Below are 25,590 nucleotides of genomic sequence, written 5' to 3' on the forward strand. Positions count from 1 at the left end.
ACAGAAAACCATAAGCAGGAGGCTCATAAACAACAGAAGTTTATCTCTCACAGTTCTGGAGTCTGGAATTGTGAGATCATGGTGCAAGCATGGTCGGGTTCTGGTGAGGATCCACCTCTGTGTTGCAGGTGGCCGTTTTCTCATTGTATCCTCACATGGTGGAAAGACAGCTCTTTGAGGTCCCTGTTATAAGGGCACTAATCCCATTCATGAGAGCTCCACCCTCATAAATGGGATTATCTCCCTAATTACCTCCCAAAGTCTTATCTCCTAATGCCATCTCACTGGGGGTTGGGATTTCAACATATGAATTTGGGGAGAACATAAACAGTCCATTGTACTGAGTTTACATTCTCATGAACAGTGTGTAAGAGTTTACTTTTCCCCCTGTCTTCCCAATGGTGTATATTCTCATGTTATCACTTTTATACATGAAATAAGCTAATTAGTGGGTAACAAAGTGCATTTCTTTTATTACTAGTATAGCTAATCCCCTTTATTCAGTTGTTTGTTATATCTCTAAATGTCTTACGTGAAATTGTTAATCATATCTTTTGCACATTTATATTGACTATTTCATATTTATCTTATTGATTTGTAAGAACTATTTGTATATCAAAACTATTAATCTTTTCAAATGTATGTTGCAAATAGTTCCCCAGATTGTCATTTGTCTTCGTGATGTTAGATATTATTCTTTTATAACCAAAACCATGAGGAAAGGTAGAAGTAAAGACCAAAGAAAGATGAAAGAAAATGTAAAATAAAAGGGGGGCGAATAGAAAGAAGGGAAGAGGGGGAGATGAAAGGAAGAAAGAATGAAGGTTGAAAAAAAAAGAAAGCAAAGAAGAAACCTTTTTATACAAGAGAATGAAGTTGAAAACTAAAAACTCACAAAAGACCTTGGTTTTAATCCTATGTACTTGATCCCATAGGACATTATTATTTCTAAATGGAAAAGTTCTTAGTTCTACTCCTCAGATATTCTTTTTGCAAAGCAATCTGCTTCCTGATTTACTGGATGTGGTAGGAGGAAAGATGCCTTAACCACGCCCCACCCCGCAAAGATGCCTTCATCCCCAGAATTTGTGAATATGTTAGGTTACATTGCAAAGGGGGAAATAAGATTGCAGGTGGAATTAAAGCAGTGATTAGCTGATATTAAAATAGGGATGTTATCCTGGATTATCTGAGTGAGCCAATATAATCACAAGCTTCCATAAAAACTGGGAGAGGGAAGCAGAAAGCAGAGAGCCAGAGGGAGACATGACTGGAAGGATGTTCAGAGAGAGGCTTTGACTGTGGAAAAGGGGGCCACAGCTAAAAGGAATGTGGGTGGCCTCTAGCAGCTAGAAAGCTGAAGAAACAAATTCTCTCCCAGAGCCTCCAGAAAGGAATGCAGCCCTGCTGATGTCTCGATTTAGCCCAGTTAGATCCATGTCAGACTTCTGACCCACAGAACTGTAACACAGGAAATTTGTGTTGTTTTAAGGCACTATAAGTGTTGTAGAATTTTCTTATAGCAGCACCAGTAAACTAGTCTATCAGTTGTCTTTGAATAAAGGAAAAAAACACAAGCCAAGCTGTTGACCCAGTCTGAATTTTACATTTTTTTAAAAATGGCATACTCAGTGTATAGAAAAATCTACAGAATGAAAGAATTCAAAATTTTCTTTAATTATGAATATTTACGGGGACTTGGCACTTTCTTGCTCATTTGTACACTTTTAATGTCTGGATTGCATCGATGGTTACAATTATACAAGACATGCTTCCTGTAATGTGACATAAATTAGTTGATTGCCTTCTTAGAAAATGGGTGCTAACTATTTCCACTTGATGGGCCTCAAAAGCTACAAACACATTTTGCCTTCAATGAAAATCCAGTGAAGTGTTGCTGTAACCAAGCAGCCTGAATGCAGGAACAAGCAGCAGGCATAGACAGAAGGCAATCTGTCTCTTCAAACCGGGGGAATGTGCAGTGTGTGTAGCAAACGCTGATAAACAGCAGAACAAATAAAGACCTGGGAACACAAGCCTTGACTAAGCGGAGTTTGATCTCATTAGGAAGTTCTGATAAAAGATAAGACAAGGAACTTCCCTGGTGGCTCCAGTGATTAAGAATCTACCTGCCAATGCAGGGGACATGGGTTCGATCCCTGGTCCGGGAGGATCCCACATGCCACAGAGCCACTAAGTTTGTGCACCACAACTACTGAGCCTGCACTCTAGAGCCTGAGAGCCACAACTACTGAAGCCCATGTGCCCAGAGCCCATGCTCTGCAACAAGAGAAGCCACCACAATGAGAAGACCGTGCACCACCACAAAGAGGAGCCCCTGCTCGCCACAACTAGAGAAAGCCCGCACGCAATGACAAAGACCCAATGCAGCCAAAAATAAATAACTAAATAAATTTTTAAAAAGATAAGACAAAATGCTGCTGGGAGAAGGGAGGATGCTGTAGGCATCTTTACAAAACCCCCTACAAGGTGCTTTTGAAAGACCCTTGGAACATCCTGGGTAGACTGGTTTCTGTTCTGTAGTTGAAAACATTGAGGCAAATGCAGGAAAAAGTAATAACTTTCAAGGAATAGTGTATGAATGAAATAATTCCTAATAAGTCACAGAAATAAGAATAAAGATAAACAATAGAGGTTTTTTTTTTTTTAAATGTTGAGCCTTCTTTTGATTAATTTTTATTTTTGCTGTGTTGGGTCTTTGTTTCTGTGCGAGGGCTTTCTCTAGTTGTGGCAAGCGGGGGCCACTCTTCATCGCAGTGCATGGGCCTCTCACTGTCGCGGCCTCTCTTGTTGCGGAGCACAGGCTCCAGATGCGCAGGCTCAGTGGCCGTGGCTCACGGGCCTAGTTGCTCCGCGGCATATGGGATCTTCCCAGACCAGGGCTCGAACCCACGTCCCCTGCATTAGCAGGTAGATTCTCAACCACTGCGCCACCAGGGAAGCCCTAGCGTTTTTCTAAATTTATTTTATTGAAGTGCAGTTGATTTACAATGTTGTGTTAATTTCTGCTGTACAGCAAAGTGATTCAGTTATACATACATATATTCCTTTTCATATTCTTTTCCATTATGGTTTATTACAGGATGTTGAATATAGTTCCCTGTGCTATACAGTAGGACCTGTTGTTTATCCATCCTATATATACTAGTTTGCATCTGCTAATCCCAAATTCCCAATCCATCCTTCCCCGACAGCCCTCCCTTTTGGCAACCACAAGTCTGTTCTCTATGCCTGTGAGTCTGTTTCTGTTTCATAGATAAGTTCATTTGTGTCATATGTCAGAATCCACATATAACTGATATCATATGGTAATTGTCTTTCTCTGTCTGGCTTACTTCACTTAGTATGATAATCTCTAAAACCATCCATGTTGCTACAAATGGTATTATTTTCATTCTGTTTTATGGCTGAGTAGTATTCCATTGTCTATATGTACCACATCTTTACCCATTCATCTGCTGATGGACATTCAGGTTGTTTCCATGTCTTGGCTATTGTAAATAGTGCTGCTGTGATCATTGAGATGCATGTATCTTTTCAAATTATAATTTTGTCCAGATATATGCCCAGGAGTGGGATCTCAGCATGGGTCTTTTTTTTTTTTTTAATAATTAATTTATTTATTTTTTGGCTGTGCTGGGTCTTCATTTCTGTGTGAGGGCTTTCTCTAGTTGCAGCAAGTGGGGGCCACTCTTCATCGCAGTGCATGGGCCTCTCACTATCGCGGCCTCTCTTGTTGCGGAGCACAAGCTCCAGACGCGCAGGTTCAGCAGTTGTGGCTCACGGGCCTAGTCGCTCTGCGGCATGTGGGATCTTCCCAGACCAGGGCTCGAACCCGTGTCCCCTGCATTGGCAGGCAGACTCTCAACCACTGCGCCACCATGGAAGCCCTCGGCATGGGTCTTTGAAAAGTTGTCAGTCTCCTTCACTTGCTATTCACTCTGTAGTCCACAGCAATCATGCAATTCTCTCTACCCTGATACCGCCACCATCCTTGTGGAGGTTATCAGAACCTCTTCAATGGGTGAAGTGTGGTTACTGAAACCAGTGCATATTCAATCACATGACTCCACATGACCTTTTGCAACCTTTATCTTACTTGCCTGGGCAGCCTTTATCCTGTTGACCATTCTGTCCTCCAATTGTCTTCCTGCCAGCCCTCTCTGGCATCCTCACTGCACAGGGCCATCTCCAGCCAGGAGTCCCTCAGCATCTCCCCCTCAACACATCTAAAACTAAATCCAAAGTCTCCCCCCAACCCCATCTTCCCTCTCCTGAACCCCATATCTCAGTAATTGGTACCATCATGTACCTAGTTGGCCAAGCCAGGAACAGCAGAACCATGCAGTTTTCTAAGCAATGCCTTTTATTTATTCATTTATTTATAAAGTAATGAAATTTGAGTGTTCCTCTAGACAAAGGACCAGCTTGGGGTGGGGTGGGGGTGGGAGAAACAATTTTGGCTTTTTAAAAAACTTTCTCCTGACCCTCTCAATGACGTTGCATAACATGGAGTTAGCAATTTGTTAGGTCCAGAGGGTCCCAGTTTTCAACGTAATGGCAAGATGCTCACTCTGAAGAATTCCTCTTTATCAGTCATTCTTTGCTTGGAATTTCTGCTTTGTCAAGTTTCTCAAGAAGCCATGAGGATACCCATATCTTCCTTACTTCATGGAAATCCTAAAAAGCTTGGAGCACTTTATTTTTGCTAATAATATTTCTTTTCTCTGCAAATACAAATTGCTCCTAGAGGCCCTGGATAATGAGTTATTTAAAAGCTAAGGGATGCAGAAGCAGCCTGTGGTATGAAAATCAAGCATTAAGAGAGAGGACTTGGATGCACATGAGATAAAAGCCAGAAGAAGATCATCTCAATTGTCCTGCTTGACAGACTTGCCCATATGTGTAGGTGTCCCTGAAATTTTGAGGAGGATATTGTATGATCTGTTTCAAGTACCTGTCAGTTTTTTGTCCCCCCTTGGGAGTGGAGAGACTGCCTTAATAGCCCATGAGGGTAACTTTTTCCTTTGTAACACACTCCTTTTTCCATGCAACCCACAGGCCTCTTTAAATCCAGAGCTAGTCTCCATCCATGTACGTGTTCCTCAGCCAATCTAAGGGTCCTGGCCGTGGACCATGATAACCATGCCCTCCAGCTATGTGCTAGCTGGGTGACTTCAAGCACATATATCTCATAAAGAGAATAACTGTTTCTTACTCTCAACAACCATGTGGTGTGGGCATCCCTTCCCAGCATCAGTATTGGTTAGACATCCAAGTTATCTCAGCTTGGATATAAAACGAGACAGCTAGTGTTTTTGAATGATTCTCCTCTCCAGCGCACAAATAGTACTTTTTAAGATTGGCTTACATGAGCATCACCTGCAGGGCTGATTAAAACAGAGTGCTTGATCCCTCCCCCAGAATTTCTGATTCAATAGACCTTTAGTGGGACCCAGGAGTTTGCATTTCTAACAAGTTATCCGATGATAATCATACTGCTGGTCCAGAGACCACACTTCAGGCTGAAGTTCTGTGGGATTTTGTAGTCTGTTTGTTTGTTTTCTATTCTTTTTACTTCCCCCAAAGGCTGCATTAGTGATGGGAACTCTAGGCAAGTACAGGAGTAAGGCACGTCCCAAGCCATTGCAAAACACATGGTATACTTTATTTTTCAAAGAAGTGTGGGACTGTTTGTTACTGAGGAATGAGCTGCTTCTCTGAAGACAGATATCTTTAAGACAACAATCTTTCATAGTAACTCTGGCTCCCATAAAAGATGAAGTAGATTGACGTTAAAGTAGGTTACATGCTTCCTTATGAAGGAGTTTCTGAAGTGCATAAAGCTAGGTGTTACTGAAAACTGGTTATTCATGGGAAACTAGTTGTTTTTCAAACCTGTTTTTGACCAAAATAAGAACTTTAGTCATATTTGTAATTTTTGTGCAGAATTCAATAGGATAATCTGACAGAGAAAGATGTACTGAATAAAAATTGTATCCATTCTGAAACTGACATCAAAGAGGCCCCTTAAGATGAAATGAAGCCTTAGTCTCTGGGTGGTCTCTGCTGAGGAAGGGAAGGGGATTTTCCGGAATTGGCATTTCTGAACACACAGAACAGTAACAGCTGATAGATTGCTCTCTATTTTGAAATGGTATCACTCTGGCTGAGAACCTTTTTTTTTTTTTTTTTTTAATTTATTTTTGGCTGCATTGGGTCTTCGTTGCTGCACGCGGGCTTTCTCTAGTTGCAGGGAGCAGGGGCTTCTCTTCGTTGCGGTGCGTGGGCTTCTCATTGTGGTGGCTTCTCTTGTTGCGGAGCACGGACTCTAGGCACGTGGACCTTAGTAGTTGTGGCTCGCAGGCTCAGTAGTTGTGGCTCGTGGGCTCTCGAGCTCAGGCTAAGTAGTTGGGATGCATGGGCTTAGTTGCTCCTGCACATGTGGGATCTTCCTGCACCAGGGCTCGAACCCATGTCCCCTGCATTGGCAGGCAGATTCTTAACCACTGCGCCACCAGGGAAGTCCCTGGATGAGAGCCTTTTATTTTTGTCCTCTAATGAAGAAGTATGATGTTTGAAGAACTGTTAAAAAGGGCAGCTCTCTGCCCATGCTCCATCCATCTCTTAACTGCTTCCCAATTTTGAGTGGCATGACTCCCCATTTCCATAGGCTATCATCTTCTTTTATACATTGTCTTTTGGTCCCTGCTTTTGTTTGAAAAAAATTCTTGCTAGAAATGTGTTGCATAAATATGGCTCAGGTGAGCACATTATATAGAACAACGTTGAACTAAAGTGGATTTCATTAATAAGTAATGGCACTTTAGGTACTTTGTGGGCCAAAGTACTCTTGCTTGATTTTAACACAAATACCAAAACATTAAGGCATTTATTTTTAGTAAATTTCTCTTATGAAAACATGTTATCGCTCGAAAGATGGCATGTCATTCCTCTGCTTAAAGTTGCTTAGTTCTCAGGATGAATTTAAAATGCTTCAACCTGGTATACTAATCAAGATTCTTCATAGAAACAGAACCAATGATATGTATATGGAAAGAGGTATAAGGAATTGGCTCCCACAGTTATGGAGGAGCTGATTTTAACTGTGACCATCAAGAATTACCCTTGTAACACCCCAGATCTGCAGTTGACAGGTGGAAACCCAGGAGAGCTGATGGTCTAGTTACAGTAGGAGTTTGAAGGCCTAAGAACCAGGAGGGCCAAGGGTGTAGTTTCAGTCCAAATGCCAACAGTCTTGAGACCCAGAAAGAGCCCATGTTCCACTTTGAGTTCAAAGGCACAAAACATTCAATGTCCCAGCACAAAGGTAGTCTGGCAGAAGGAGTCCCCTATTACTTGTGGGAGGGTCAGCCTTAACAGATTGGATGAGATACATCCATATTAGGGAGAACAATCTGCTTTACTCAGTCTACGGATCCAAATGTTAATTTCATCCAGAAACATCCTCCCAGACACTCCCAGAATAGTGTTTGGCAAATGTCTGGGCACTCCATGGTCCAGTCATGTTGATACATAAAATTAAAATTAACCGTCATATTCAGCATGGAACATGGAAGATCCTGTGATAGCTAGAACAGATCACTTTAACCATAGTTCCTCCTATAACTCTTCCCTTCAGCCATTCAGAGCTAGTTTTATTTCCGTGAAAGCATCTTGGCTATTCATATCCAGGTGTTTTTAGCTGCTTTTCCCTCTGCTTGAGTGCGATTACCCTTGTCTTAGTTTGAATACCCATACCCCAACCCGGAAGCAGACTTGATACACAAATTCAAGTGGAGATCATTTATTTGAGAGAAAATATCAGGAAACACCAGCAGGGGAGTGGAGAAGCAAGGCAAGGAAGGGAAGGAAGGCAATAATGGTAAGTTTTAAGCCCATCACCACTAGACCACTGGGACTCTATCCTATGCTTCGGATTGGGGAGATTCTAGGAGACAGTGTAGAACATGCCACGTGAGAAGTAAGGGAGCTGGAGGCCTTATATGCAAATCCTGTCAGTCATTTTGTGAAAGGCTGCCCTGGGCGGGGGATGGTAATTCCATGACACAGCAATTCAGAGAAAGCCCTCAGGCAAAGATACCCAGGGGCTCGTGGCTGGAGGTCAGGCTGGCAAAGCACTGAAGCGTGAAGGAACAAGGGGTGTAGACAGGGCACCCACACCTACTGGGCACCTAGTGCAGCTTTCACTTCCCCCTGGCTAACTCCAGCTCACCCTTTGGACTCAGCTTAAGCCTCACATCTTCTGGAAACCATCCATAGACCTCTCTGACTTAGCTGCCTCTTGTCTGTTTCCCAACAGAACTTCTCACCTGCATCAGGGAATCTGTTACTTCTTCTTCTGATTGTTGTCTTACTTTTCTATGCCACCCACTTCTTCGTGAGCTTTGAGGGAAGGGAGTGTCACCTTGTATCTCCAGGGCCTTGCATGGTTCTGGCGCATGGTGTTGGCCAATAAATGGTTAGGCAGTAAGAGTAGTCATCATAATGACATGATAACAGTAACAGCCAGTATTTATTGATTGTTCCTTCTGTGCAAGCATTTTACATGTATTTCCAACTCTAGAAGAATGGTAATTTTATTAACCCTATTTTGCAGATGAGGAAGCTGAGGAGTAGGTTTACATAATTTGCCCAAGTTTGCCCAGCTATACATAGTTTGGCCTGGAAGTGAACCCAAGCAGTCTGAATATAGGTCCTGGATTTATTCTTAACTTCTGTATGAATAAATGAGTGAGTGAGTGAATGAATGAATAATAACACCAAGTCTGATCCTTCAACACCTTGGGAACATTCTGGGGATGATGCTATCAGTACAGTCTATAAAGTTCAAATATCAACTCTGATGTCACATTTCTGAGAACCCTTCCCAGTAGCCTTGACTGGAAGCATCTGTCCTTCCTCTGGTACCTTTTGTAATGGCACTGACTATTCCCTACCATATGTTCAAATTTCTCTGTGTGTCTTAGTTTCCTTACTATTGATAAGTCACTAGATAAGTTTCTACTTAAGTGTCTGATTCATCTTTGTATTTTCTGTTTCCCCAAGCACCAAGCCTTGCACCTACTAAGCTACCAATGAGTGTTTGTTAGAAGGACAAATGGACACCTGCGGGACAATCAGAGAGATCTTTGACGTTTCCTTTATTTTCCCCTAGAAACTGTACAGACTCTTTTCCATCCCACTCTGAGATTCCAGAGAGTCTGTTGTCATGGAGATGGTTCTAAATATTTTAGTCGTTCTGGAAAATAAAATTCTGTTTAAATATATTAAGTTCAGAAAAGAATCTGTGAAGATTTTACTTTGTAGCATTTAGATAATCATTTGGTTAGAAATCACATTTCTAAGAAATAGCTATTCTTCCTCTTAAAATTATATTCATAGAAAGAATGAAAGAAAGAAATATACAGAAAATCACTGATGTTTCTAACAGTCTGAATGGAAGAAAATTTACTTCTTTAAAATTTAACTGTGACCATCAAGAATTACCCTTGTAACACCTCAAATTAAAGGCGTTTTCCATTCCTACTAGTATATTGCTAATCGTCATTAATAATTAATACTTAGAAGAGTGCCATATTGAATAAATTTGGCTAGGAAGTTGCAAATCTTTACTGAGTCCTTATTGTTTACAGACTGTCTTCTAGATACATGCTGTCCTAATATGTAAGAGATACTTAGAAATATAAACATAAGAATTCTCCAATTTGACTAATAAAAAATCAGAGAAAAGTAAAAAACAAAGCAAAACAAAAAAAGTCAGAAATTTAATTCAGCAGAAATTTCTTTATTGATTCTACTGTGTAATCAATTGCATTAGGTGCCAGGGAATACAAAGGAACATAAGACATAAGCTTTATCTTTGAAGAATTTATGACCTAGAAATGGGTCTATGGAAGACAGGTAGGTTAACAAGTAACAAGACTGTGGGATTTGATGGTAATAATAACTATTATTTAGCACTTAATGATGTTTCAGTAGCTGTCCTAGTGCTTTATGTGGTATTATCTAATTTAATCCTTATAACACCTCTCTGTGGGAGGCACTGTAATTATCCCACTTTACAGCTGATGAACCTGAAACTCAGGAATATTAGGTCATTTCTCCAAGATCAGATACCTAGTAAATGAGTGGATATAGGGGCCAGTATGCAGATCTAAGCCTAAAGGTCCTTAAAGTCCATACTCAGAAGGCAATAAAAGTAAGGTACCAAAGGGGACACTATTCATTCACACTTGGGTGGAGCAGATGTTATGCTGCCTCAGCTTGGCCTGGAAGGATGAGTGTGAGTAGAGGTGGAGAAAAGCATTGCTTCCAGGACTGAGGCAAGTAGGGGAAGCTAAAGGAAACCTTAAAAAATTGGGAAAAAGATCAAGTGTTGTCATGTGTGTAGGTGGCAGCATGAGTGGAACAGGGGTGGTGAAACTGAGAAAGGTGTTCGGAACCAGATCTTGTTGACCTTGAGTGTTACCCCAAAGAGTCTAGACTTTTCTCATTAGACAGAGAAGAGTCACTGAATGGTTGTGAACAAGATCAGAATTGTATTTCAAGATTGATTTGGCAGCTATGTGTAAAAGGAATTGGTGTCAGAAGTGGGAAGAAGAAAAGGGCAGTTGGGAAACCACAAAACAGGGAAGGTGAATGGCATTGAGAGCTGGAATTTGGATTGTAATACTGTGAGCAGAGAAGAAGAAACATGGAAATAGGACAGGATTTGGCACCTCCTAGATGTGAGGAACACTTAAGGAGAAGAGATGCTAACACATATTAGTTCAAAAAGCAAATACGTCATTCAGCAGGCAGAGGAAGTACACATCTGTGTCCAGTTAAAGGGACCTACAATAGGAGATGAGATGAGGGGAATTAAATGGGGATGGAGCAACTGGTGGGAGCACGTGAAAGCACATGGTTAAAGGTGTGGATTTGCATGTGTAGCAAACAAGCACTTTTTCTGGTGCAAGGCAGGGGTTGGACATTCTGTCAGCCCACAACCAAATAGTGATGCCTGCATTTTCTCAGAAACTTGAGGTGAGCATACATACCTTTAATAAATGCAGAAAATGTGGCATTTAAAATCTGTGATTTTAATATTTTTAGGAATTAAAATGACCGAAGTGACCATATATCACTTTGATAAATAAAACAAATTATTTCATATATAGTTTATTATAAATATGTAATAACTTTTAAAGGCAATGTAAACCCTAGGTGTTAAATTGTGCTCTAATGTGTACACTTTCTTCTTAATTTAGCCTGATAATATAAGACAGTAGAAAGGCATAATTTAACACTCTCTTTTCTACTGTTTTCTTCAATTTTTTATTAGTCAAATTGGAGAATTCTGGTGTTTCTAGCTTTCATATGAGTTTTTCTTGTTTTATTTTTTAATAGATGATAATAATGAAGAAGAAGACATTGACATGAAAGAAGATTCAGGTATTAAATTTATAATTTTATTCTTACAGGATAGGCAAGGATCATTTTGTTGTTTATGTATACCTCATATTTTCCAAAGAAAGACAAAATAAGGTTAATAAAATAGAAATGTACACTCAAGGTTATAAACTAAGGAAATGTTATTATAAAATAACAGCTAATGCAGTTATGGTATTTAAACATTAAACTTGAATTTGAGCTTCCTGATAGCTAAGGTAAAAATGGAACATGATGTTGTAGTTCATAGAGGTGTGTAACAAATCACCCCCAAAACTTAGTGTCTAAAATACCCACTTACATGCTGAAATATTCTATGGGTCAGGAATTCAGACCAAACACAGCAGGAGTGATTTGATAATACTACTCCACAAAATCTGAGGCCTCAACAGGAAGACTTAGCAGCTGGGGGTTAGAATCATCTGAAGATTTGTTCACTCATATGTCTGGCTGGTGATTGACAGGGCTGTTAGCTGAGACCTAAATTGGGGCAGTTTTCTGAAGCACCTGTGCATGGCCTCCTCCTGTGACCTGGGCTTCCTCCCAGCAGCCAGCTTCCTTTCGTTTTTTTCTAGAGAGAGTGAGCAAGCCAGACGCATATCCCTTTTAAGACTCATCCTCAAGAATCCCATATAATTACTTCCACCAAACTCTTTTCTTTGGAGTGGTTATTCACAAGCCCACCCAGGCTCAGAGGAGGAGAGAATAGACTCAGTTTCCTGATGGGGAGCAGTGAGGTTCTACACAGCAGGTAGGACCTGAAAAATGGCTGAGGCCATCTTTGGAAAATGCATTCTCTACATATGATGTATTGCTCTCATTATCAGAAAGTGAGATACATGCCTACTCCTCAAAAACAACCAGTGTTTGGTGAGAGAAATCTGGTGGTTAACAGCATTGGCTCTGGCCTGAGATCAATATGAAGTTGGTAGTGAATGCATGAAGCAATAGGCCTGGATTCAATCCTAGCTCTTCCACTGAATGAATTAGAGTTTTCTGTATAAGCCTCAGTTTACACTTCGGGGGGCAATAACTGTTACCGTACATTCTTGTTTGGGGGACTAAATGAGATATCATACCTGAAATGTTCCTTGGACCATAGTAAACGCTCAGTGGATGATTGCTTTTCTCACTCAGTATATCGGACAGATATTAGAAGGCATAGGGCTTAATTCTCTGGGATGAGAGCCCCGTGTTTCTCATTTTGGCAATCACACTGCTCTAGACATGAAATGGAGCCAGTTTTCAAAACTGAAATAAATATCTTAGAGGCCCTAATTTTGTGTGACATCCTGTTGCTGCCAGAACTCCTTACAAATCACTGACAACCTGGGTCTGAGCAACTCCACGAACAGGGAGCTCTTTAAACTGTGAGGCAGACAGTCTCGTTGGGCAAGGTTTGGTTAAGATCGTCCTTTTCCTTGTGAAGTTACATCTCTCCCTCACCTGACCTCCCACTGTCTTCATGAAGGAGTAGCATCAGTTCCTTTCCTTCATAACAGTTCACTGGAACAGTGACTGTAGCTTCTATCCACTCTTGTTGCTGTGGTCTCCCCAGGACCATGGACTCAGAGGGCATGAGAAGCAGACGGAGGATCTCAAAGTCAGGAGCAGGAATGCAAGAGGTAGAATAAGGACTATACAGCAGCTCTGGGTTCCCTACCTGTATCCCCTTGGCTCTCACTGTTGTTGTATAATACCAACAGCTTTCTAAGGAAAGTTCTTGTGACTTTCAGCTGAGTGCTTGTCTCTGTTCATGAAAGAAAACTCGAAGTACCGGGGAGTTAATTTCTCTGGAGCAGACCTCAGCCAAGGTTGGCCGACAGTTGGTTGATCCAGCCAACCTCTTGCAGGACACATCTGAGGCATGTGCTAGACCGGTGCTGCCCAGTAGAAATACAACGGCAGCCTCAACTGTGAGCCTGGTATATAATTTCATATTTTCTAGTAGTCACATTGAAAAAGGTAAAAAGAAAACAAGTGAAATTAACTTAATATTTCATGTAATATAATATATCAAGAATATTATCATTTCAACATATAATCAATATAAAAATTATATTAGTCAGATATTTTACATTCTTTATTTTTCCATACTAAGTTTTTGAAATTTGTGTGTATTTCACACTCACATTCCAAATCAGACTCTTCACATTTCAAGTATCATTGGCAAAATGTAGTATTGGACAGCGGGATTCTATACCATCGCCCAGAGGCTCCCAGCAGTATTGAGCCCTGATTGTCCACAGCAGAACTTTCTCATTAACACACTAACTGGTTGTCCTCCCTTTCCAGTCTTACTTCCCTACTCCCCTCTGGTGCTTCCTGGGGTAATCTCTCAAATTAAGTACTTGCACTCAAACCTTTCTCTCAGTGTCTTTTTCTGAGAAAATTCAACATAAAACAAGGGCTCTGCTTGCCTTTTGTAACACATAAAGCCCAAGGCAAAGTTTCAATTAAAATATCCATTCCTGTACTTAGGTAGGATATCTTATTATTTAAAAGAACCATAGGTTGAAAAAAGACTTTAAGCGGTCACCCTATCTTAGATTCCATGCATTTAATATTAATGCTTGCATTTCATGTGTATGAATGTATCCTGCTCATGTGAGGTATCCCTGGAATATCCTTCAGTCATGGGGAGCACTGCCCTTTCAGCCAGACAGTTTAAGGAGCTTATCTTGCTAAGGATCTTTGCCTGAAGTGACATAAGTACACATTTCTAGGCAAAGGGGGGTTGACTTCTTAATGAGATGCAGCTAGCTATCCGAACCGCTGAGTGAGTTCAAGGAAATCATTATTAATGCTAATGCAGAGCCCACAAGGTTGGAGTCAGCATTTGAGGTTTGGGGGCCTTAAGTGGGTCATTATTTCTGATTTTAGTCCCACCAAGTGTCCTGGGGGTTTTGTCTCCAGCAGCTGGATTCAGCTGTTCGTGTCACGCTGAATGGCCCAAGGATGCTAAGTCAGTCAGGCAGAATGGGCTTGGGAAGCTGCTCTCCATTCCCAGTATCTGAGTGCTGAAATCATGGGGGACTGTGTGCAAAACGGGTCCATGGAGGCCCAGCTGGCCTTGCTGAATATTGGCGAGCAGGCTGTCCGTTCAGTCTCACGCTCAGGTGTGCTGGTCTCTGAGAAGGGTCTGACTGAGCCTCCGAAGACCATGAACTGCTGGCCTTCCCTCTGCCCTGCATCACCTCTTCTTCTCATACAAGTAGAAACGCTGGAAGAATTTGTAAGAATACCGTTGATGCTAGCGAAGGGCTGCTTGGGTGAATCAGCCAGCCAGCATATGCTAGTGAATGATAGTGGATTATAATTTGGATATCAAAAACCAGTGAGGTGCTGGGAAACGTACTCTCTGGGTGGGGGGGAGCCCCAATTTGAAGAGTTTTCAGATTCCTTGGTATAGATATGGTATTGTTCAAGCTGCCAAGCATGAGTCCAATGAATGTAGGAGTGGAGGAGAGAGAGATCCAACCAGCTGGGGCAGGCTGGCTCCCATCAGCCCCAGCACACCTCTGCCGAGCCAGGTTTTGAGGGTGTACCTTGTGCCAATCACTCGGCCGATCACATACATGATCTCACATACATGTATGTGAGATCACATACATGTATGTGAGATCATGTATGCCGATCACATACATGAACTCACATAAGATACGCACCAGCTCTAAGAGACGGGGACTGTTATGATCCAAGGCTTAGGGGGGATTAGTTCCTTGGTTATATAGTAGAGACAGAATCCCAGTATCTAGATCTAACCCGAAAGCTCACATTCTTAACCCTTGTGCTCCTGTCTCTAGGCTCTAGTAGTAAGGAGAAGCAAAAGCATATCAAATGGTATCAGATAAGGTCATCCTAAGGAGAGGCTCTGCCCCCATGGGAGGTGGTGGAAGCCGCCTGACTTAAATGCCTAGGATCCTTTTTAAGTCCTTTAATTACTTAAGCCGAGCATAGAAAATGTTTCCCTATGTCCTTTCATTTCCAAGACCATGCACTCTTGAAATGGACCCCAACCTGAGCCCCAGGGGCAGAAAATCAGCAGCCACCTATGGCAGGTCAGCCACCTAGGAGCCCGGAGCACTGTTGAGCTCCTCAGGGAGCAAAGACATGTGCATAACAACACCCCAGCATTCCAGCCTCTGCCAGAAATAGAGGCAACAGAGACAGTATGATACAATGTCAAGGAGAAGCATGGGGTGCTATTGAGGAATGTTCCTCTAGCTTCCCCCAGGCCAAGAGGGAGAGTAGAAACATGGGCCCAGAGGCCATATGTAGCAGTGACTTTCATTTAAGTGTCTCCATGGGTGTTATGAAATGATACTATACTAATGTCATAGACGACTGCTCATAATTAACATGTATCCGTGCCCACTGACCACCCCAGGAGTGCCCTACGACTTCTTCAGAAAGGAAGCACTTGTACTTTTGGGGTATGTAAATAGCTCAAAATGTGGGCAAAGAGATGTCTTTTTAAACCCCACCCATTCCCCAAGAATTCCCATTCAGGTGGGAAATCAAGAATTCAGAATTTAGTTCTCAAAAACTCACTTTCAGGAAATGCTGGTTTGGAGTTGAACTCCCAGCAATGGAAACTCTCCTCTTGGTCCCAGTTGTAGATGATGCATTTCAGGGCATGGAAGGGTTAGCGTCTTCTCCCAGAGATATTGCAAGTGTTACTCTGCTCATTTTATGAATCCCTTTGAACCCAGCATCTGTGCTCAGTGAGCTGTTCCAAGCATCTCATTTCTGTTTTTGCTGAACCTATTCCGAAGGGTCAGTATCCATCTCGCACCTGGTGACAGAAAGCTGAGGGAGTTGCTAATGTAGTCGCTGGCAACATTTTTCACCCTGGTCGTGGTAATGACCTGGGATGTGACTGCCTTGCAACCACAGAAAACCTAACGCTAGTGCCCAAAAACCTTTGTAGTCCATAATGCCAAAGTTTTTAATAGCACATCTATCAAATGCATTTGTTTTGTTCTGTTCTTTTTATAATAAATGGGAAAAGAAAAATGAGTCGCCATAACTCTCTAGTGTAGTTATAGAATCCTGGAGTAGGTAACAGCTGCTAAAAGGGTGAGAATTACGCACAAGCCCCATTATATCCTGGCCTTAAAGAAAGGCCTGGGTGAAGGGGATATAAAACAGAATTTGAAATGAAATTCTCAAGGCACTGCCAGACACCAGTGACACAAGAGAGATTACGGAAGACAAATGCCCTTTCTCATGGAACTTATATTCTCAGAGTAGGGGATGTTTGAGAAGGGAGACATACATTAAAGAAATAAACAAGGGGACAAGATAATTTCAGATACACCAGATGATGAGTTTGCAAGAGATTTTCCTTGCAAGGACCCGTCACATTAAGTAGTCAGGGAAGGCCTTTCTTGGGAGCTGAATTTAATCTGAGATTAAAAGATGGGAAGGAGGTAGATATATGAATGAATATACGTGTCAGGGGAAAGGCAGAGCAGCAGGTGTAAAGTTCCTGAGGCAGGAACCAGCCTAGAACTGATTGAAGAAATGATTGAAGGGAGTTAATAAATCTGAAGCCAAAGAGCAAGTGGGAGATGAGGCTAGTGTGGTAGGTGGAGCCCAAGTGACACGTTGTCCTGGACCATGGAATTGGATTTGGATCTTATTCTAAGAGCAATGGTTTTTAAACAAGCCAGCAAGCAATGTGATATGGTTTATGTTTAAAAGATAACTCTGGCTGCTACATGGAGAATAGATTGTAGGGAGATTAGAAAGCTAGAAGTTAGAATTCAGGTTGTTGTAGTAACCCAGGTAAGAGATGCTGCTGGTTTAGGCTAGGACGCTGATTGCAAAGAATGAGCACAGTAGAGGAATATGGGATCTATTTTGGTGCAGAGCTAATAGGACTTATTATGGTGGGATTGCTTTATAGGAAAAGTAATTGAAGAGAAATATGAAGGATATCTCGGTTTTTGGTTTGAATTCCTGGGTAGATAAGTCATACCATCCCTTGAGATGTGGAATACTATAGAGAGAACAGGCTTGCAGACATCAAGAGTATCGTTCTGGCTGTGTTGTTTGAAATGCCTAATGGGATTATTTACATAAGTTTGAAATGCCTGATGGGAGCTGAGTAAAGGGGAATCGTTAGAGAAAAGTGGGGTTCAGGTAAATCCCAGCCCTGAAAGGACAACGGGGAGGTGGTTGTTACAGGGCCCAGAAGACAGAGAGGGCTGTGAGGAGAAGGTCAACTGACAGGAGCTGTGACCTTAGATTGAGGGAGACAATCAGCTCTTGAAGACTACTGGTAGCCTAGGAAATAAATGCCCTGGGCTCCCCATTGGCTGGATCTAACAGGAAGCCAGTGAGCTGGGGAGTTCATTGGTGCGGTCCATAGAGAACAGTCTCCCAGAGCACAGGGGGCTGGAGATGGGGGGTGAAGGGTGGAAAGTGGATCTGAAAGGGCAAACAGAAGACATCCAGTCCAAATGCAAAATAAGATGCCACATGGGCCATTGAAGGCATACGCTTTGAGAAGTGGAAAGACCAGGACAGGAGATATAAATTAATGCCTAACAAAGTATCCGATACCCAAATGGGATGAATTCAATGATAGTTTTCCTAAAAAGTGTCTTCAGAATTTATATTACTAGCCTTCTTGGATAGACTTGGTTGGGGGACCATTGAAAAGAGTGGGAAGCATAATAATTTAATCGGGGACATATAGAAGTTTTTTAGACTCTGGATTACTAAAGAAATCTGTTCGATAGAAGGAGATAATTTCAAGCCCCACTGTAACCCCCCAAAATGAGATGACTTTACAGCTCATCTAGCCCTACTTTGAGGGCTAAAATGAAATTACACAATGGCAACTGTCAATCAAGCCATGAAGTTTTAAATCAAACTCTCCTGGAGAAAAACGTAATAATAATTTGGGGTTGCTGTGTGGAAAATGTTTTAATTTAAAAAAAAGCACTTAAGATTTCACATTTGTGTGACGCATTAATAATGGCAATAAAAAAAGTGTTTATGCTTAAGCTCTAAGTATAAGTCCACGTTCATTGGAGAAGCACAGGTCTTTGCCAAAGTTTAGCTTGGCCGTAACGACAGATAAACCTGCAATTAAGCTTCACTATATGTGTGGGTTTAGTAAAAAAAATATGTATTATTAAACATCAGCATAATTTTGAACCCCTACCGGTAAATATTTAAATAAAAACGTAGTAAATCTTTGTGCTTCCAGAGGGGTTAGAGCCAAAAGACCGCTCTCCACCCCACAAGAAGAGCAAAGCAAAGAAGCCAGAAGGTTCCAAGGACGCTAGCGAGGGTAAGTCCAGCTCTTCCTTTCTTAAAAAACAAAAAAGCTTCCATGAAAAGAAACTTCTGTTTAACTTCTCAATTTTGTGGATGCTCTCATATTCAGATACTTCTAAGGGTTCAAGCATCCCCGGGCACTTCGTTCTCCTTTCTTAGTACGTTTACTCTCCCCGGAATATGAGGATGAAATAGTAGATTCAGGTTTAGTTTGTTAAGGGAAAAACCAAATGTAAAAACATCGTTTTCTCAGTGTGACGTATCTTTCGTTCCTACAAAGTGTGAAGTTGTGGGTAGTGCTTACCAGTTAGGTGCTCTGAAATCAGGCAAGGGTGAAGGTCCAGATCTGTGTGACGAGTTGCATGGTAGCTATTGTCTTATTGGATCATTTGTTTTTCTCATGAACACATTCTGAGTCCAGAAGCAAGCCTCAGGAATGGGAGATGGAAATGCTTCCTGTCTTTAGTGTTCTTCTCTCCTTTCTAGAAGCCAATGTATGTTTGCATTTATGCATTGAATGGGCATGCCCAATTGGGCTCAGTTTTATGAAGAAACGACACACCCTCTCTCTTACTTACAACACGAGTACACTTATAAGATATGCAAGTTTTTCATTTAAAATGGTATCTTTAGGTATTTTGTAAAGTGAGCCTCTAACCTAATGGTATGCATGAACTTCTAACAGTGGAACATATTTATGCCTCTACTTTCTTGCCTGGAGCCATGCTTCATCTACTGTGAGATGGCGAGTACAATAATACTGATGGTGTCTGCCTGGGTCTTTGGGAAAGAAGATGCCAAGATGAAGTAGAAGGGCAAGAAAGTACTGGGTGAAAGGGGAGGAGCAGACGAGGGAGCAGTAGGTGAAGGAGAGAAGGAAGGAAGGCAGATGCGCTGGAAGAGCCTCCGTCTGCAAATTAGTCTGAGTCTGGGGAAGCCCAGGCAAGGACTGGATAAAAGGGCTTTTGCATTGGGCAGGAATGTCTGGGCTGCAGGGTCCCCTCCCCGCTGAGGGCTCTCTGGCTGCAAGTGGCTTGGGGAGAAAGTGACAGGAACATAATACTGCCTTGAATCCCCAAGGTGTGGCCGCTGCTTGCTGTCAGCCAACTTGACTCCCAGCATCAGGTTGTCTCTTGAAAGGAGACCTTGAGCACCTCACCCCCATGACTGCACAGCCTCTGTGTGCGTGACGGGTTCTAAATAAGTCATGACACTCTTCTCCCTCATCCGGGCTCAGAACCAATTGAGGAGGCAAAGCTGTAAGAAAGTTGAAGTCAAAAATACTAGCTTCGTTACTAATGAGGTTAGACCAGAGCTCTGGTTATGCTGCCCCCAGATGGGCTCCCTAATGCTGGGTTTCACTCCTGAATATGAAAGACTCTGCCCCCTTAGAAGCAAGTACCACTGTCCTTGGTATCCTCGACTGCCTGGATAGAGGCTGCCCTGGTGAGAATAAGCTAGGACATGTCCTGTCTGCAGGCAGGTGGATCTGAGAGAGACACACCACGGGGCTGTTTCTTCTCCCAGGCTCGCCCTAGGTGAGGGGGTGTGGAGACAGGCGTGGCAGTAAACGTCCTCTGCCCTCTGGGTGAGGTGCAAGGGATAAACAGTAGAAATAGTCTATGTAATAGTCTATTATATGTAAATAGTCTATGTAATAGTCTATGTGTATGCCTGGCACGGGTCTGCTTTCCATTAGTGATGGCTATTCCATTATAATTACTATCATACTCAGGACCATGATAGGGTACACATTGTCCTAAGTCACTGAAATGTGCTGGAAAGTTTAGAATCATTCAGAGAACACTTAGAACCATGGAGAAGGGCAGCAGCTCTCTCATTGGCCGGAGGGGGTTTGTTAGGATCTGATTGGGAGACTAGTCAGGGTTCCACCTCCTACTAGAATTAGATCATTTCCTGGACAGTCTCTTAAGACCATGATTGGGAAATGGATTAGGGGCAAAACAACAATTGCCCTTTCCCTGGAGAGGCTCCACCTCACTGAGTGGTTCCCATCCCATGTGTGACCCACATCAAAGGTTGTTTTCCAGAGCCTGAGGCTGCTGTCATTTCCAAGCGTCACATGGGAGGTGGCGCACATACAGTGCAGCAGTTCTGTCACTTAATTAACAAGGGAATTCTTCTGAGTTATTCCTTCAAATGTGTGAAAACTTCATTATTTCCTAAATAATTTGCTTTGTTTAGGAAAACCATCTCATAATCCTAATATGACTAAATACTGTATCTTCACCTCACCCAAATATGTCATCCCAGAATCTGCTCTGAGTCACAAAAGTGCCCTGACTGTGGGTTTGTTACCAGGGGCATTTGGTCTGTGGCATCATGGGGAAATGTAAATGTTAGTCACGCTACAGAAACGTGGGGATTGCGTCTTTGTTCCTAAGATGCCTTCCAAGATAAGAAAGGAAAAGCTGCTGGGAAAGGAGTGAGAAAGGGAGCAGAATCTGACATGCCAGTGGTAGGTGACGGCATGATAGAGGACTCGTTATTTATCAGTATTTTGACAAAATAAACTATGTCCTGTATTCAGGTGTTGTATTGTTGCATACGTCTCACTTCCTCTTATGATTCAAAGAGTTGCAATCATTCTTTCGTACTGGATATGCAAATGGATTAGTGTATCACTGGATAGAAGGGGAATGTGGGTCATGACCCTTCTCTGCAGTCTTCCTGCTTTAGAGTTATCAGTCCTTTTCCAACTTGATCATCTCTCTAATATGTTTTAGTAAGAGAAACTTCTGGTATTTTTATTTAGAGATCACTCAGCCTAAATCCCCATCACTTGGCCTCATCTCACTTCTCTCCTACCTTTGGGTTCCCTGCCCTGCTTCCAACACTTACAGATACTACTGATCACCTCAGCTCACCCTGTAATATACATTCTCAGACAGTGTCATGGAGAGTGGAGTTGGAACACAAATTCACTTGGATTTTGCAGCATATATAACCATAATAGCTGTATTTTGATCCAGAAGAAGACTCTTGAGAGCATATGGTCAAATTTTCTCATTCTACAGAGCCGTTTTTAAAATAAGCTGCAAACAGTTCTTTAACTTGCCCAAGTCTATGCAGTTTATTAATGTTTTAATAATTTTTTAATGTTTTAATAATAATTTTTAATAATTTTTTTCTGGAAACAACACAGCTTCTCTAATCTTTTTCCCTTTCTCTCTTCTGGAAATTAGAACTCGTTTTGTTGAAGGAGGAAATGTTGCCATCATTACAGCTTTGAGTGAAAGCAAATATTATAAATATTTAAGTATTTCACTTTAAATATTTAGCTTTAAATATTTAAATATGTAACTAAAGTATTGAACATCAAATTTTAAAAATCAAACAGTTTCTAAGATTATTTACATTTTTTATACTGTGGACTTTTGGATATAGAGTTCTATTTTCATTATTTTCATTGAAATTTCATGGACCACAGTATACTTTGATTTGACCCGCTGCAATGCAATGCCAATAATGAAATGATTAGCAATTTCAGACCACTAACTGTTTGTCTGGCATGTGATAGAAATGGTAATGCTATCCATAAACCACCACATCATAGGCATAATTGTTTGAAAAAAGCCTGATTAATACCCATTCCACCAATTGCAGCTCCCAATAATTTAAACCAGTTTTATTTCTTACAAAATATTTAATTGAAAGAATATCATTACAGAATCTTAGCACCTTTCATAAAACATGCTTTTCTCAATCTCTTTCCCCTATCCTTCACAAGTAGATCCTCTAGAAGTTCCATTAGTGAAGTCTCTCAGGCTTTGTCTGAAAATATGTTATTTTCCTTTTTTTTTTTTTTAAGGTGGTTTTGCTGAGTAAAAATTCAAGGTTGATGGTTATTTTCTTGCAACATTTTAAAGATATTTTCCCACAGTCCTATCGATCCTATAGTTGTTAAGAAGTAATCTCTCAGTCCAATTATTGTATATCGTTAGGTTATCTGTCTTTTCTTTCCAGCTGTCTTGATAATCTATTCTTTATCTTCGGTGTTCCTCAGTTTCACTGTGGTATACCTCAGTGTGGGTTTCTCTTTATCCTCCTTAGGATTTGCTGTGCTTCTTGGACATGAACATGGGCATCTTTCATTAGTTCTGACAGTTTTTCACCTATTACCTCAACAAATGTTAGTTCTACACGACCTTCTATTCTTTCTTTGTCCTTCATGACTCTTAACCTACATTGCATTTTTTTTTCTGTGCCACTATCTCTCTTTGATGGTTTCTTTTTCCAAGTTTATCATTCAGTTTGCTAATTTCTATTCAGCTTTCTTCAATCTGATGTTTAACTCTTTGCTGAGTTTCTTATTTCAGTTATTATAGTTTTCATTTTTATAAGTTTTATTTGGTTCTTTTTCAGATATACCTAGTCACTCTTTATTTAATTAACACATAAAATATCTTAAAAAAAATCTGTATCTGAAATTTCAATGTCTCCACTCTGTATAAATCAAAATTCTGCAGTTTATTTTTTCTGCAGATTCATGCTTGTAGTTATTTCCTTGTGTGTTTTGCCTTCTTTATTGCCATGTTCATTGGATTTTTATTTGTGGGAATTTTTTGAAGTTGGATTAAAAGCTTATTTATTTATATTTTGTTTTCTGAAATACTTTGTTTTCTGAAATTCCAATTTAGGAATCCCTTAAACTACATATTTGGCTTAAAGTTTTATTTCTTGTTTTGTTTGCTGTTTGTCCTTAAGCCCACATCAGTGCACGTATAAGATTAGGAAATCTCAACAGATACTTTTATCTTCCTTTGTTCCTTCTCCAGCCAATGCTAAGCTGAGATAGGCAAATTCTCCACTATTTTCAGAACCAAAGCACTGCCCCTCTGCACCTCACATGTGTGGCTTTCAATTCAAATTCTGGCTAGAGTTTCTCAATGATTATTCCTGTATCTATCACCAACATCACCTGGGAACTTGTTAGAACTACAAATTCTAGGGCCCCATCCCAGACCTACTGAATCAGAAACTCTGATGTAGGATCCAGGAATCTGTGTTTTTAAAAGCCCACCCGGTATTCAGATGCATGCTCAAATCTGAGAACCACGGTTCTAGGGTCTAGACCATCTGAGATTGGCAGACGCCTCAAAGCAAACAGTAATTTCAGTGCTTGCTTAGAAATCTTGATTCAATATCATTTGTCATTTCTGGCTTCTTAGAAGTTCATTATAAAAGCACCAGCTCAGCCATGTATTCCAGAATCAGATGGATAGGTAAGGCGATAAGTAGATTAGAAGACGATTGATTGATAGATAGATAGATAGAGAAAGAATACATAGATGGTAGATAGTATATGCATACAAATATACATATAAAATACATATCTACATAACTATGTGTGCGTGTACATACATATCTACATATATAATACATAGTCTAGAAAGATATACATATCAAAATGACCTCAGGAATTATCTTGGAGGAGTGGAGAAGGGACAGGGGCAGACTTTGGAGAGTTTAATATTCAACTTTCTAAATTTATGTGTAATTGAAATATATATATATATATATATATATCAAGATTTATTTTATACTTATAAAAAGCATTTTCATTAAAAACTAAAGAGACTTTATGCCTCTAAAATTCAGTAGCAAGTTTAGAACAGTAATTTTCTCCATACATTCATCTCCAAAGCCTTCAGTGGTTTTTGGTAATGAATGCTATTTTTTCCATCATATTTTTACAGAAAGCACTAGCGCTTTGACTCTCGCTGTACAACTGCCTCTACATAGAATATTCAACAAGCCTGCATGTGACACTCATTCCTCAGGAACCCGAGCCCTTGCAAAGCTAAATCAAGCAGTCCTATACTGCACTTTAAAATATTAATGATCTCTTTTGTCAGACGAAATTACATGTGGAAACATTTTGGAAACTAGGAAGCACTATACAAGTTGGAAGGATCTAATGTTGCTATTAGAAGTATTATTATTGTTTTTACTAAAATAAATTTTTCTGAATACATGAACCATGGGTGGAATGCACTTCGTATTTCCTGAGAGGCAGAATTTTCTCTCTGCCCTCTTATTTTCTCTGCATATTAAAGTATTACGTGACAAACTGTTTTGTGAGTGGCTGGACAGAAGAGACATTCTCTCTTTCAGGATGCCATGCAGCACTTCATGCATTATATTCATAAACATGATCTTTAATTTAATTTTTTTGACAAGTGCAGTGAAGGGTGAAATCAGGCAGTCATAATTTTGACTTTGCCGTCACTCAAACAAGCTTAGTGATTGACCAGCTTTAAAAAAATAAAAAAACAGGAATGAGGAAAAGCAGCTTTCTCATGACGAAAAGCTTTGTTTTATCCTCTAGACCTTAAAATGCCAAGAACTGAAGCAAAATGTACATTTCCACGGTGAAAATCAGAATACAAGAAAAGCCTGTGTCGCCCTCTTGCTTTAATTCTTCTCTTACCTTCTGCTTGATTCGGGGCCACTCTGAGCTATCCCCCTGCTACAGATTAGGAGAAGGACCCAAGAGTCTATTTCATTTTTAGTCGTGCTCTCCGCATTCACACATTAAACCGAGCTTTGGTTAGGACCGTGAAGTCCTATTTCAGAGTCAGCCTAGGATTCTGAATGGGGCTTAGAGAATGTGTGTACTGAGGTATTTTCCACAGTGAGAAGGGCTGAACATACCTGCAGAGTAACCGTAGGTCCTGGGGGACCCAGGATGACCCTGTTTGTGCCCGTTGTCCTTGGCGTGTTATCAGCAATGTTCCCTTTTACTCTTGGAGGTGCCCTGGCTTGGGTGACAACATATGTGCACTCCTACCCATA

General features: G+C 41.0%; 1 protein-coding gene across 1 annotated transcript in view; it reads left to right on the forward strand.

Moving 5' to 3' along the window:
- Window positions 1–25,590, forward strand: part of MACROD2 (mono-ADP ribosylhydrolase 2) — a 1,952,988-nt gene that overhangs the window by 1,786,059 nt on the left and 141,339 nt on the right. The window contains exon 10 of the mRNA XM_060124328.1: window positions 11,434–11,478. Coding sequence (XP_059980311.1) covers window positions 11,434–11,478 — 45 coding nt within the window. The remainder of the gene's footprint in view (window positions 1–11,433; window positions 11,479–25,590) is intronic.

Source organism: Lagenorhynchus albirostris, chromosome 15 (genome assembly GCF_949774975.1).
Source record: "Lagenorhynchus albirostris chromosome 15, mLagAlb1.1, whole genome shotgun sequence".
Lineage (NCBI taxonomy): Eukaryota > Metazoa > Chordata > Mammalia > Artiodactyla > Delphinidae > Lagenorhynchus > Lagenorhynchus albirostris.